General features: G+C 44.7%; 2 protein-coding genes across 2 annotated transcripts in view; one reads left to right on the top strand and one right to left on the bottom strand.

Annotated features, from left to right (window-relative positions):
• The window catches only part of NDUFA7 (NADH:ubiquinone oxidoreductase subunit A7), a 38,904-nt gene extending 33,029 nt beyond the window's left edge, over positions 1-5,875 (bottom strand). Inside the window, exons 1-2 of the mRNA XM_073561145.1 lie at positions 5,693-5,875; positions 4,315-4,364 (exon numbers count right to left, since the gene is read on the bottom strand). Of these exons, the coding sequence (XP_073417246.1) occupies positions 4,315-4,364; positions 5,693-5,743 (101 nt within the window). The 5' untranslated portion in view covers positions 5,744-5,875. The remainder of the gene's footprint in view (positions 1-4,314; positions 4,365-5,692) is intronic.
• A 165-nt stretch (positions 5,876-6,040) lies between these two features.
• LOC141073741 (small ribosomal subunit protein eS28) lies at positions 6,041-13,912 on the top strand. Its single transcript, XM_073561146.1, has 4 exons — positions 6,041-6,193; positions 6,363-6,410; positions 13,202-13,335; positions 13,817-13,912. Exons 1-3 carry the CDS (start codon positions 6,155-6,157, stop codon positions 13,322-13,324), a joined length of 210 nt encoding a protein of 69 aa, XP_073417247.1. The 5' UTR covers positions 6,041-6,154; the 3' UTR covers positions 13,325-13,335; positions 13,817-13,912.
• Positions 13,913-14,207: the final 295 nt, after the last annotated feature.

Here is a 14,207-nt window from a genome sequence, read left to right as displayed (position 1 = left end):
ATCAGATCCCCGAATAGCACCCAGTGAGGCCTGTGTGTTGGGCCGGTCCCAGGAGGGGACGGACGTCCTGAATAGCACCCGGAATGGCCAAGTGTTTGTAGAGTCTGTGACGGCCTTCGTTGGAGGAGCTACTGACCTTCTGCGGGTCTGGACTATCTGGAGTACCCTGGTCACAAGGACGGTGATCCCAGCAAGGCAGCTTCCCCGGTACAGAGGACTAACAAAGAGTCGTCATCTGGAGCAAAAGCTCCTGAGAGGTAACCCCGGACATGGGGAAATAACCGTTGGTGCTTGTGATGTTCCGTGGAGGTTACTAAACTGTTCGGCGTGCGGTCTCCAATGGTAACTGGACGAAGTGAGAAGTCTGGTGTGTGTAGAGTCTGCTATATAATGTCGTGAAATATGAAGTACTTTGGACTATGAGTTAGGTCTGTGATGTCCAACATGACCTACGGTGCGGTTTATGCTGTATAACAGGGTTCCCAAACTCCAGTCCTCAAGGCCCACCAACAGATCATGTTTTCAGGATTTCCTTAGTATTGCTCAGGTGATAATTGCATCACCTGTGCAATACAGAGGAAATCCTGAAAACATGACCTGTTGGTGGGCCTTGAGGACTGGAGTTGGGGAACCCTGCTGTATAAAATAAACCGTATGGACTGTATTATGTGAAAAACCCGTGTCTGACCATATCAATATCGCAGCCAAGCGAGTGTCCCCCAACACAAACAGGAGGCGCTGCGTGTGTGTGTGTATGAGAGAGATATATATATATATATATATACATACACACACACACACACACATATACACACACATAATGAAAAATCACAAGTGAAGAAAAATGTTTCTTCACTTGTGATTTGTGTTTTTTATTGTGTGTGTATATATATATATATATATATATATATATATATATATATATATGCACCTAGTTTTTGTTTATCATATACCTATGACTAAGGGCACTGAAGTGCCAGAAAGAGATAAGAGCCTGTTTACTGAGGGTACTACTGCTTGACCTCTATCAATTGCAAGATTTGGGTACTTGCTCCACTGCATAGAGCATATTTTGTTTTTAATAATAGAAGGTATGGCACAATGAATACCAATGTAGGAGCACTCTGGTACTAGGGCTCTTAGTCCCCATATCCAATTTACAAAATCAACACAGAACTCAATTTGCAACTAAAGTAGCCTCTGCTCCATCTATAGTCTTTTAGAACGATTTCTGTGTGAGGACACAAAAACGGAAGAAACAGAACCTATTTTCACTTGAACAGTGGGGGTCCCAGCAATTAGATCCTTAGCGATGTAATGTCTGCAGTGTGTATCATATAAGTGTGAAGATCAGAATTAATCCAGAATAATGTATGCAGACTGTACCCTGCCATCTGCCACCATCGCACTCTAATCAGCTTTTCCATTTATCTGTTCTCCCTACAGGTACGTCACCCAACTTTCCAAAAAGACTTTTCTTACCTCTGCTGCAAGTATTCACTTGGTACGTCACCCAACTTTCCACGCAGACTTTTCTATACCTCTTGAACTGTCCCCCCACCTCTCTTCTTGCTCCCTCTTCGACCGCTTACAATCTGGCTTCCGGCCGCACCACTCCACTGAAACTGCCCTAAGGTCACCAATGACCTATTAACCACCAAGGCCAAGCGACACTACTGTCCTCCTCCTCTTGGACCAGTCCTCTGCCTGGCACATAGTGGACCATTCCCTATTACTACAGACCCTCTCATCTCTTGGCATCACAGACTTGGCCCTATCTTCGATCTCATCATGCCTAACAGACCGGACATTCAGCGTCTCCAACTCGCACACCACCTCCTCACCGCGCCACCTATCTCTCGGAGTCCCGCAAGGTTCAGTCCTAGGGCCCCTGATCTTCTCCACTTACACCTTCAACATGGGACAGCTCATAGAATCTCATGGCTTTCAGTATCATCTCTATGCTGATGACACACAGATCTACATCCCTGGACCAGTTATCACCTCCCTACTAACCAGAATCCCACAATGTCTGTCTGCTATTTCATCCTTCTTCTCCACCAGATTTCTAAAACTTAATATGGACAAAACAGAATTAATAATTTTTCCCCATCTCACGCGACCCCCCCAACGGACATATTCATTAAAGTAAATGGCTGCCCACTCTCCCCAGTCCCCCAAGCTCGCTGCCTCAGGGTTATCCTTGACACTGATCTCTCCTTCCAACCACATATCCAAGCCCTTTCCCCTTTCTGCCAATTCTACCTCAAAAATATTTCCCGGATCCGTACATTCTTCAACCAAGAATCTGAAAAAACCCTCGTCCATGCCCTCATCATCTCCCGCCTCGACTACTGCAAGCTCCTGCTCTGTGGCTTCCCCTCTAACACTCTCACACCCCTCCGATCTATTCTAAACTTTGCTGCCCGACTAATGTACCTGTCCCCCCGCTATTCCCCGGCCTCTGCCCTCTGTCAATCCCTGCACTGGCTCCCCATTACCCAAAGACTCCAGATCAAAACCCTAACCATGACATACAAAGCCATCCACAACCTGTCTCCTCCATACATCTGTGACCTCGTCTCCCGGTACTTACCTACACTCAGCCTCTGATCCTCACAAGATCTCCTTCTTTACTCCCCTCTTATTTCCTCTTCCCACAATCGCATACACGACTTCTCCTGCGCATCCCCCCTACTCTGGAACTCTCTACCACATCATATCAGACTCTTGCCTACCATGGAAACCTTCAAAAAGAAACTGAATACCTACCTCTTCTGACAAGTCTACAACCTGCAGTAACCACCGGTCGACTAAGCCGCTGCACGACCAGCTCTACCCTCGCCTACTGTATCCTCACCCATCCCTTGTAGATTGTGAGCCCTCGTGGGCAGGGTCCTCTCTCCTCCTGTACCAGTCGTGACTTGTATAGTTTAAGATTACTGTACTTGTTTTTATTATGTATATACCCCTCCTCACATGTAAAGCGCCATGGAATAAATGGCGCTATAATAATAAATAATAAAAATAATAACATCATGGAACAACTTATTTAAAAAGGACATTTCACCAGTTTTGCAATTTTAAACTTGGCACATCATGGAATATTGGGTATAGAGTTGAATATTGGGTAGGATTTTTAAAATTTCATCTCTGCTGCAGAGACATTAACGTTTAGATACTACTTTAATGTTAAAACCAAGGGGGCTTAGAAATTCATCGTACATTTTGCCCTGTGTGATACTTAATACAATCATAAGCAGAAGGAAGGAAAAAAAAGGTTCAAAACATGTAATCTCCTCTGTGATCTCATTGCTGGCAACTAATGGCGAAGTAGAGCAAAGCTACGTGTCGTTACATACGCCTAGTGCAACTTTCAGTAAAAGTACGGAGAAGAGGGGTTATAGAAGAGATGTAGGTCATTATAAACTGCTTTTGCAGCTTTAATCAGAGTCCACAGTCAGCTCTGTTCTACTAGCCCTCCCACACCGAGCACTGTGGGACGAAAACTGCAGATACAAACGTGTTCCCAATGTCACACAGCCCTGCTCTTCTGCCATCCCCAACTTGTAATCATGGTAGATGCTTGAAGGGAAATCATGGAGGAGAGCAGCACAGTCATTGTATATCTCACCACTACACTACCTCCACCTTACGATTGGCCAAAGGCATACAGGGAGAAAAGTACACCTCCCAGAGACTAATCTGTTAGCGCCCTCATAGTATAACCGTTACAAGCTAACATCTTCGCAACAGAGAACTTAAAAAAAAAAAAATACATTTCACTCTGTTCTGCAGCCACTTTTTCATAATGTGACCAGTATAATAAGCCCAAACTGGTAAAAGATCCTCAAATTGTGAAGGTGAGATTCTAAAGCTACGTCCACACGGACTGAAACTGGCAGCGATTTGAACGCAGTACATGTCCGCTGCGTCCAAAGTGTGGCCGGTTTTTGATTCTGAATGTTCATTGAACCATGCGGAATCAGGGCATCCTATACATTGCACTGATAATATTTATCTTGCGGAGACTCGCATCTCTGCAAGATAAATAGACATGCTGCGGTCTGGAAAGATGCACTGCATGTGTGTCTCTGCAGGGAAGCCGCGGGCGCCAGTGCATGCAGGGTGGGCATGGGATTTCATGAAATTCCATCCACTATACTGTAACATCTGGCCGCTGCGGGTGGGACGCTGGGGATGTACGCAGCGCCCAACCTGCAGTGTTTACTGACCGTGGCAACATACCCCAAGGCAATTAGATTTTCGACAATTTCCCATCTATGGGACCATTATTATGTTTCATGTACTTACCTGCTTGCAATTTCTGTATAACGAAGCTGTAATTTCTCTTGAAGGTTTTGCTGTGGTTTAAAAATATGACAAGTTAATGCAGGACAATTTCTGATCACTCCCTAAAGAAACAGGTCATAAAGAATTAGTCAAATGACACAGAGGAGGACATGTATTAGCAGCGGCAAGCACCCAGCAGATGCACATTGTGGTCCAATGCTGAAAGTGCGGGGGATGGGTGATCGCCGCATTGGTAGAGGTCAAACTGCAAGAATGTACAGAGGAAAACCCTGCCCGACTAGCATCACCATGACTAAAGACTACACCTATAAAAATTACCTGCATGGGGAAAATTACTGCAAGGTTACAGTTTTTGATGTATTCAATTCCAAGCACAACAGTTGGGGAAATGACTGACTGTGACCTTTCCAGGAAGGCCAGTTCAATCAGGAGGCAAAACGAATATGATCAGCCATGTAATAAGATGCTTCTGTGCACCAAAGGGAAGTCTCCCAGACAGCCGCAGCACTCAGAAACTGTGACAATTGGTGCTTCTACAACACCCAGGAATCCATATTACCGCTTTACACACAGCACAAAAACAACAGCTCCCCCCCTGTTTCCAGACTGCACAGGCCAGTGCCCCCCACACAGACCCTCACCCGGCGTGAAATAGAGAACGCAGAGAGCCCCCGGCTTCTGACCTGCCTTCTTTTAAGTGACAGAACTAGAATCACCAAGTTTGACTGACAACTAAGTTTCCTAGGAGGCGATAGTCTCTCTTTAAGAGGTCACGTGTAAGCAACAGACTACAAAATAAAAGGTTTTTCCTTTTATTACTATATATGTATTCCAAACAGGGATTAGTTAAAAAAAAAAATCCAACTCGGCCCCATAAGGAAGGCATAGATGGCTGACTAGTGTCTTCACCTGCCTTATTGCTGCACCCACGTGACTGAGCAGAGCTCACGGTGCGCAGTTCGGGGGCATCTCCCGTCCTAGCGGTGCCGGGTAACTGGCAGATGCAGGAGCTGCTTTATGGCCAGATTTTTTATTTATGTCCAGATTAGCAGCATTTTCCCCGGAGCCGGAAAATCTGCAGACAGAAAACTAAGTATTAAAACGCCGAAACCTGCCCCCACCCTGAGTTCTGAAAAAAAAAAAAAAAAAAAAAAAAAAAAAAAAAAAGGAAAAAGCAGCAGAGAAAGATTAATACAACAGAAAAAAAAAGCTATGGAGACCAAAGTGTAACATTTAGTAGGCTAAAAAAGGAGAGAGGACATAATAAAGTGATGGCTCCTGGAAGCAGGGGAGGCGAAGACGGCACCCTGGAACAGTGACTGCACCGCATTAGTGTGAACGGTCCCATACGTCCCTTGCCCCCAGTGCTGTACATTACCCCAGAAGCCCAGTTCCTCAGCTTCTGGATGAACCTGGTGGCAGTAGCCATGTCACCAGTCAAGGGCAGAAAGCGGAATCTCTGTTTACGGGGAAGAATTAGACTGAGGGACAAATTGCCCTTCACAAGAGCGCGCGTTGTACCGCCCTATCTTAGTCTTCCTGTCGTAAATCCGTCTTTCACTAAAAAGCAATATGGTCTCCTAAAAGATGGCCGCGTTTAACAACTGCGCACTGATTAATGCACGTGCGCTGTGCAGGGCCTGCCGTCAGCGTGTTGGGATGAGGGACGCATGCGCCGCTCCTGAGGCCCCGCCTCTACATTCATAATCAGGAACTTGCGTGCCATATCCTCGGTGACGTCAGCACGCCGCACTCTGACGCTTCTTCCTGTTCACCCAGTGCTATAAAAAGGGCGCCGCCTGCGCAGTGAGCCTCTCTTTCGGCCTACATAGCTGCAGCGATGGATGCCAGCCGCGTTGCGCCCGTCAAGCTCGCCAGGGTAACGTATAGAGCCGTTGGTTGGGGTATAACGTGTGCTGAGCGGGCAGACTGCTGTGCCGGGAGCTCGGGGAGGGCAAGCGCTCGGTAGTGTGACGCCATGTGCCTCTGTGGCCTGGCCTCCTGCGGGGCCTTCACTGTCTTCCTGACGGCTGTGTGTTTTTTGTTAGGTTACTAAAGTTCTTGGAAGGACTGGCTCCCAGGGGCAGTGCACTCAGGTAAGAGATTCAGGATCACCGTAGATCAAGCATGAAAGGGGGAGGCTGCAGATACTGAAAGGGAACCTGTCAGCAGGTTTGGCCGATATATAAGATGCGGCCACTGCCTTTCAGGGATAAGCTACAGCATTCTATAACGCTGTAGATAAGCCCCCAATCCGACCTGGGTGTCGTGGGTCCGGCGCCTCCTATCTTCTTGCACCCCCCTCCTGCTTCTTCATCGCTTCCTGACATCGTGCTCCTGCGCAGGTGTACTTGTCTACTCTGTTGATGGCAGCGCAAATTCCTGCAGTGCGCAGGTGCTGGGCCTCTCTGACCTTTCCTGACACCTGCGTGCTGCAGTACTTTACTCTGCCCTCAACAGGACTGTCAAGTATGCCTGCACAGGAGCGCGATGAAGAAGGCAGGAGGATGGCATCACAGGAAGGTGGCCGGGGCTAGACCGACCTCCAGGTGAGTATAATAACGCGTATTTTTCTTCTTTCAGGTCGGACCTGGGGTTTATTAACAGCGTTATAGAATGCTGTGTATAAGCCCTGAAAGGCAGTGGCCGCATCTTATAGCGGCCAAAACAGATGATAGGTTCCCTTTAAAAGGAACCTGGTAGCAGGATTTTGTTAAGTAAACTACAATGCTGTGCTGTTCTGATTTAAAACTTAATGAATGATATGCCTTTTAATGGCAGTCTTTATGGCTACTTATTCCTCACTGCTGCTTTTTAACGGCCTTGAGGAATTGGGGCATAGCGGTGGGGATTCCTGTGGATGTCAACTGTATCTGCTCCAGCCTTCTCTGACCGATCAACATCTTAAATACTGTTGTCAGTTGCTATACCGGTATTTAAGTTACAAGGATGTCACTGGACCCCCCCACCTTGGTAACCATCTGACCCCCTGTGATGAGGATTGCGGGTACTGATCATTACCATGGTACCCTGGTGTCATGTGATGACCAAAGGGTATGGTGGCCTGTGAGATCCAGCAATAAGCCAAGTCTGATACACTGCTACACGAGTACACCAGTGTATGAGACCAGTGATCAAAGTAAAAATTATACATCTTCCACAGTGAAAGTGTGAAAGAAAACCTCTTAAAATATGTTTTGCCACAAAATTAGTACCACCGTGTCCGGAATGACCTACTCTGTAAACCTGTTATTCCTTTTGCCGAACGCCATGAAAAAACACACCCAGAATGTGTGTGGATTCTGGATCGATCTATGAAAAAACTGAAGGCAGCACTCCTCTTCAAAGAGGAAAAAAATGTGGTTTTATTTCAGACCCACATGAATGGTGACGTTTCGGCTCATGCAGAGCCTTTATCAAGATCTATCACTATAATGAGAAAATGGAACAGCACCATCCAAAATCTTCATTTCACCAGCCTTCCAAGCAATTATCCCAAAATTCACATATGAAAATGGATCTATCTGTAATGGTGTGTGGGTGGACAAATATTAACCCCTTCACGACCAATGACGCCACATAGGCGTCATGAAACCTGGTTCAAATCTGACCAGTGACGCCTATGTGGCGTCATGACTTCAAAGCCCCCCTGCGGGTCGGGTGACCGGGGTCACTGAAAGGTCACCCGACCCGCAGATACAGGGGGCTTTGTAATTCACCACAGGGGGTGTGCCTTCGCCCCCACGTGGCTACGATCGCTCTGATTGGCTGTTAAAAGTGAAACAGCCAATCAGAGCGATAGTAATATTTCATCAATGAAAATTGATGAAATATTACAATCCAGCCATGTCCGATGCTGCTGTAGCATCGGACATGGCTGGAGACACCGATTCCACCCCCCCCCCCCCCCCCCCCCACCGGCGATGGCCCCCCCGCAACTGAATGACAGCGGCGATCTGCCGCCGCTGTCATCATCTGCCCCCCTCCCATTCCCTCTGCTCCCCGCCAGCCTCCAATCCCCCCCTCACCCCCCCCCCGGTACCTCCGGTGTCCCTCCCGGTGTCCCTCGGGTCCGGATGATGGGAGCTGCCATCTTTGAAAATGGCGGGCGCATGCGCAGTGCGCCCGCCCGAATCTGCCGGCTGCAGATTCCATTCTTTCATTTTGATCACTCTCACAGTGATCAAAATGAAAGAAAAAGTAAATAAACCCCCCGATTATCACCCCCATAGGTAGGCAGAACTAATAAAATAAAGATAATTTTTTTTTTTTTTTTCCGTTAGGGTTGGAAAGAGGGTTAGGGTTGGAAAGAGGGTTAGGGTTGGAAAGAGGGTTAGGGTTGGAAAGAGGGTTAGGGTTGGAAAGAGGGTTAGGGTTGGAAAGAGGGTTATGGCTAGGGTTGGGGTTAGGGTTATGGCTAGGGTTGGGATTAGGGTTATGGCTAGGGTTGGGATTAGGGTTATGGCTAGGGTTGGGATTAGGGTTATGGCTAGGGTTGGGATTAGGGTTATGGCTAGGGTTGGGATTAGGGTTATGGCTAGGGTTGGGATTAGGGTTATGGCTAGGGTTGGGATTAGGGTTATGGCTAGGGTTGGGATTAGGGTTATGGCTAGGGTTGGGATTAGGGTTATGGCTAGGGTTGGGATTAGGGTTATGGCTAGGGTTGGGATTAGGGTTATGGCTAGGGTTGGGATTAGGGTTATGGCTAGGGTTGGGATTAGGGTTATGGCTAGGGTTGGGATTAGGGTTAGGGATGTGTTGGGGTTAGGGCTGTGGTTAGGGGTGTGTTGGGGTTAGGGCTGGAGTTAGAATTGAGGGGTTTCCACTGTTTAGGCACATCAGGGGGTCACCAAACGCGACATGGTGCAACCATTGATTCCAGCCAATTTTGCGTTCAAAAAGTTAAACGGTGCTTCCTCCCTTCCAAGCCCCGACGTGTGCCCAAACAGTGGTTTACCCCAACATATGGGGTATCAGCGTACTCAGGAAAAATTGCACAACAACTTTGGGGGTCTAATTTCTCCTGGTACCCTTGGGAAAATAAAAATTTGGGGGCTAAAAAAATATTTTTGTGGAAAATTTTTTTTTTATAATTTTCACGTCTCTGCGTTATAAACTTCTGTGAAGCACTTGGGGGTCCAAAGTGCTCACCAGGCATCTAGATAAGTTACTTGGGAGGTCTAGTTTCCAAAATGGGGTCACTTGTGGGGGGTTTCTATTGTTTAGGCACATCAGGGGCTCTGCAAACGTAATGACGACCGCAGACCATTCCATCAAAGTCTGCATTTCAAAACGCCACTACTTCCATTCCGAGCCCTTACGTGTGCCCAAACAATAGTTCCCCCCCATATATGGGGCACCAGCGTACTCAGGACAAACTGTACAACAACTTTTGGGGTCCAATTTATCCTGCTACCCTTGTGAAAAAAAAATTGCTGGCTAAAAATCATTTTTTTTGAGGAAAAAAAAATATTTTTTATTTTCACGTCTCTGCGTTCTAAACTTCTGTGAAGCACTTGGGGGTTCAAGGTGCTTACCACACATCTAGATAAGTTCCTTAGGGGGTCTAGTTTCCAAAATGGGGTCACTTGTGGGGGGGTTCCACAGTTTAGGTACATCAGGGGTTCTGCAAATGTAACATGATGCCCGCAGACCATTCCATCAAAGTCAGCATTTCATAATGTCACTACTTCCCTTCCGAGCCCCAACGTGTGCCCAAACAGTGGTTCCCCCCCACGTGGGGTACCAGCGTACTCGGGACAAACTGGACAACAAATTTTGGGGTCTAATTTATCCTGGTACCCTTGTGAAAATAAAAAATTGCGCACTAAAAAATAATTTTTTGAGGGAAAAAATTTTTTTTTTTTATTTTCACGGCTCTGCGTCATAAACTTTTGTGAAGCACTTGAGGGTTCAAGGTGCTCACTACACATCTAGATAAGTTCCTTAGGGGGTCTAGTTTCCAAAATGGGGTCATTTGTGGGGGAGCTCCAATGTTTAGGCACACAGTGGCTCTCCAAACAACATGGTGTCCGCTAACGATTGGAAGTAATTTGCATTTTAAAAAGTCAAATGGCGCTCCTTCCCTTCTGAGCCCTGCCGTGTGCCCAAACAGTGGTTCCCCCCCACATATGGGGTACCAGCGTACTCAGGACAAACTGGACAACAAGATTTGTGGTCCAATTTCTCCTGTTAGCCTTGTGAAAATTAAAAATAGTGTGCTAAAAATCATTTTTGAGGAAAAAAAATTATTTTTTATTTTCACTGCTCTGTGTTATAAACTTTTGTGAAGCACTTGGGGGTTCAAAGTGCTCCCTACACATCTAGATAAGTTCCTTAGGGGGTCTAGTTTCCAAAATGGGGTCACTTGTGGGGGAGCTCCAATGTTTAGGTGCACAGGGGCTCTCCAAATGCGACATGGTGTCCGATAACGATTGGAGCTAATTTTCCATTCAAAAAGTCAAATGGTGCTCCTTGCCTTCCGGGCCATGCCGTGCACCCAAACAGTGGTTTATGACCACATATGAGGTATCTGTGCACTCAGGAGAAATTGCTCAACAAATTTTAGGATCCATTTTATCCTGTTGCCCATGTGAAAATGAAAAAACTGAGGCTAAAAGAAAATTTTTGTGAAAAAAAAGTGTTTTGTTTTTTTTTTTTTACAGATCAATTTGTGAAGTACCTGGGGGTTCAAAGTGATCACTATGCATCTAGATAAATTCCTTGGGGGGTCTAGTTTCCAAAATGGGGTCACTTGTGGAGGAGCTCCAATGTTTATGCACACAGGGGCTCTCCAAACACGACATGGCAACCGCTAAATATTCCAGCATATTTTCCATTCAAAAAGTCAAATGGCGCTCCTTCCCTTCTGAGCCGTGCCGTGCACCCAAACAGTGGTTTATGACTACATATGAGGTATCGTTGTACTCCGGAGAAATTGCCCAACAAATTTTAGCATCCATTTTATCCTGTTTCCCATGTGAAAATGAAAAAATTGATGCTAAAAGAAAATTTTTGTTGGAAAAATTAAAATGTCCATTTTTTCTTTCCACATTGCTTTAGTTCCTGTGAAACACCTGAAGGGTTAATAATCTTCTTGAATGTAGTTTTGAGTAGCTTGAGGGGTGCAGTTTTTAGAATGGTGTAACTTTTGGGTATTTTCTGCCATATAGACCCCTCAAAGTGACTTCAAATGTGAGGTGGTCCCTAAAAAAATGGTTTTGTAAATTTTATTGTAAAAATGAGAAATCGCTGGTCAACTTTTAACCCTTATAACTTCCTAACAAAAAAATATTTTGTTTCCAAAATTGTGCTGATGTAAAGTAGACATATGGGAAATGTTATTTATTAACTATTTTGTGTCACATAACTCTCTGGTTTAACAGAATAAAAATTCAAAATTTGAAAATTGCAAAATTTTCTAAATTTTCACCAAATTTCTGATTTTTTGACAAATAAACGCAAAAATTATCAACCTAAATTTACCACTAACATGAAGCCCAATATGTCACGAAAAAACAATCTCAGAATCGCTAGGATCCATTGAAGCGTTCCTGAGTGATTACCTCATAAAGGGACACTGGTCAGAATTGCAAAAAAATGGCCTGGTCATTAAGGTCAAAATAGGCTTGGTCATGAAGGGGTTAAAGGGGGAGGTTGGACCAGAAATGACATCACAAATCCTTTTTTTGTTAAATGTATATTTAGCTTACAAAAAATGCATACAAATCCACATCAAAACGCAGGTGACATGCCAGTGACCCCAGATGCAGATTTTACTTGCGTCAAATCTTTATGCAATCATGACTGGAAACATACCTTTTCAGGGACAAGAAACAGCCCCCCCACCCAAAGATGGCAGCCTGTAGCTCCCCAGTAAAGGGGGGGGGGGGTAATAAAACTACTACAGTAATAAAACAATATATCATACCTGTCAGTCGTTCTGTTCCACGCCGTAATCCATGTCTGGGGGATAAACCGTTTTCAACCTGGACAGGGCTGATATGCAACCACTGGTGCCTGAGCGTGTGCAAGCAGTGCATCAGTTACTCGTGGTGACGTCATTGTGCTTTAGCAAGGCTGGTTGTCAAAAATGGGAGACCCCACACCATTTAAATAATATTTTATTAAAAAAGTGTGGGAACCCCTCTATTCTTGATAACTAGCCTTGTTGAAGCTGACAGCCACTCCTGCGCTGTAAATAAATTAAAAGCAAAAACCTGAGTGGGTTCCTCTGTTTTTGCTAGCCAGCCAGGCAAAACTCACAGCTGGGTGGCTGCAACCCTCAGCTAATGAATACTCCCATCCTCTGCTCCTGCTCTCACTGTTATTAGTGGCTGCAGGTGTCTGATAAGGACATAAAGATTAAAAGTTTGAAGATTGCAAATTTGGCAATTCACCAAATTTTTTTTCCCCACAAACACATGTCAAAGAAATGATACCACTATCAAAAAGTACAATGTAATGAGAAAACAATCTCCGAATCACCAGGATCCATCAAAGCGTTTCAGAGTTATTACTTCATAAAGTGACAGTGGTCAGAATTGTAAAAATTGGCCTGATCATTAAGGTTAAAACAGGCTCTCAAAGGGGTTAAACCTTCGTAGTTAATCAGTATTTGAGCCACCTGCAGAAATACAGGTGCTTGCTTTGGCATGCTATCAAGTGTAGGAGCAAGTAAGCAGCCAACATGGACATTGGTTTCCATCTTCACTTCCTCCAGCTTTTTAGTTCAAATTCTTATAATCTAGCATGTACTAATTTTTTTTTAATTTGTTTTAAACACAATTTGACTTTTCTATTTTCACTATAAACACAAATTTTTAGTTTATTACACTGCAAATCCTTATGTTTTTTTTTTTTCTTCCTCCCGCTCTTTTCTCTATAGGTCCGTGTAGAATTTATGGATGACAGCAACCGTTCCATCATAAGGAATGTGAAGGGACCAGTTAGAGAAGGAGACGTTTTGACCCTGCTAGAATCTGAACGTGAAGCTAGAAGGTTACGCTAGCTTTCTTCAAGGTAAAGTAACATCTAGCCAAGGCTTCAGAAAGGGACATGGTTACTGCTATGACCTTTTCTGTAAGACTTTATTTTTTTTTTGTCAATATGTTGGAAATCTTAAGGATGAGTTGTAGTTTTGAATGACACCATTACATAGTAAAGTTAATGTACAGAAGGGGGTATTCAAAGTGCAATTCCACCATTGCTGTTGGGTTGTTGTAAAAACAAGGTTTACCTTTATACAATACTTAGAAATTCCAACTGTTTCACTGTATGTGGGGGAAGTGGTGTCATTCACAACTACAACTTATATTGCACAAAGCAAGGCCCCATGAGGGCATGATCATGGGTGCTTTTGTTTACTAGGCCCCACAATATTGGGATACTGGGCAAAAGCAATGAAAGTCTCATCTTAATTTGAGTCATGCAATAGTGGTGTTTATTTACAGTATAATAGAGGTCATTGTGTAAAGTTTTTAATTTTTTTTTTTTTCTTTAGATGGCAGCTTGCTCAACTTGGCACTCTGAAGACGGAATGGTTTAACAAATTGTTTTTGTTGGCTGCAAATAAAAATTCCTGAACTTTTTTCCTAAACTTGGTCATCTGTAGATAACCTTGATATGTTTACTAGGTTCACAGTAGAAATGCTGCATATAAAATGGAGCAAATGGTAGCTTCCATTCTAAAGTACTGTTTAACCCCTTAACTGCCATTATGCCTTTTAACGGCAGTAGTTAAGGGTACTTATTTCTCAGAACTGCTAAAAAGCAGCGCTGCGGAATAAGGTTATAGCATGTTACGGTCACTGGGATTCACCAAATAACAGACTGCAAAAAAAGTCCAATTTCACATTTAATTTCTCTCCTCCTTATATGATCTAGCACATCAG

Source organism: Dendrobates tinctorius, unplaced genomic scaffold (assembly GCF_039654945.1).
Source record: "Dendrobates tinctorius isolate UK_male_01 unplaced genomic scaffold, ASM3965494v1 ptg000314l, whole genome shotgun sequence".
NCBI classification, from domain to species: domain Eukaryota; kingdom Metazoa; phylum Chordata; class Amphibia; order Anura; family Dendrobatidae; genus Dendrobates; species Dendrobates tinctorius.
This window is presented reverse-complemented; position numbering and strand designations above follow the sequence as displayed.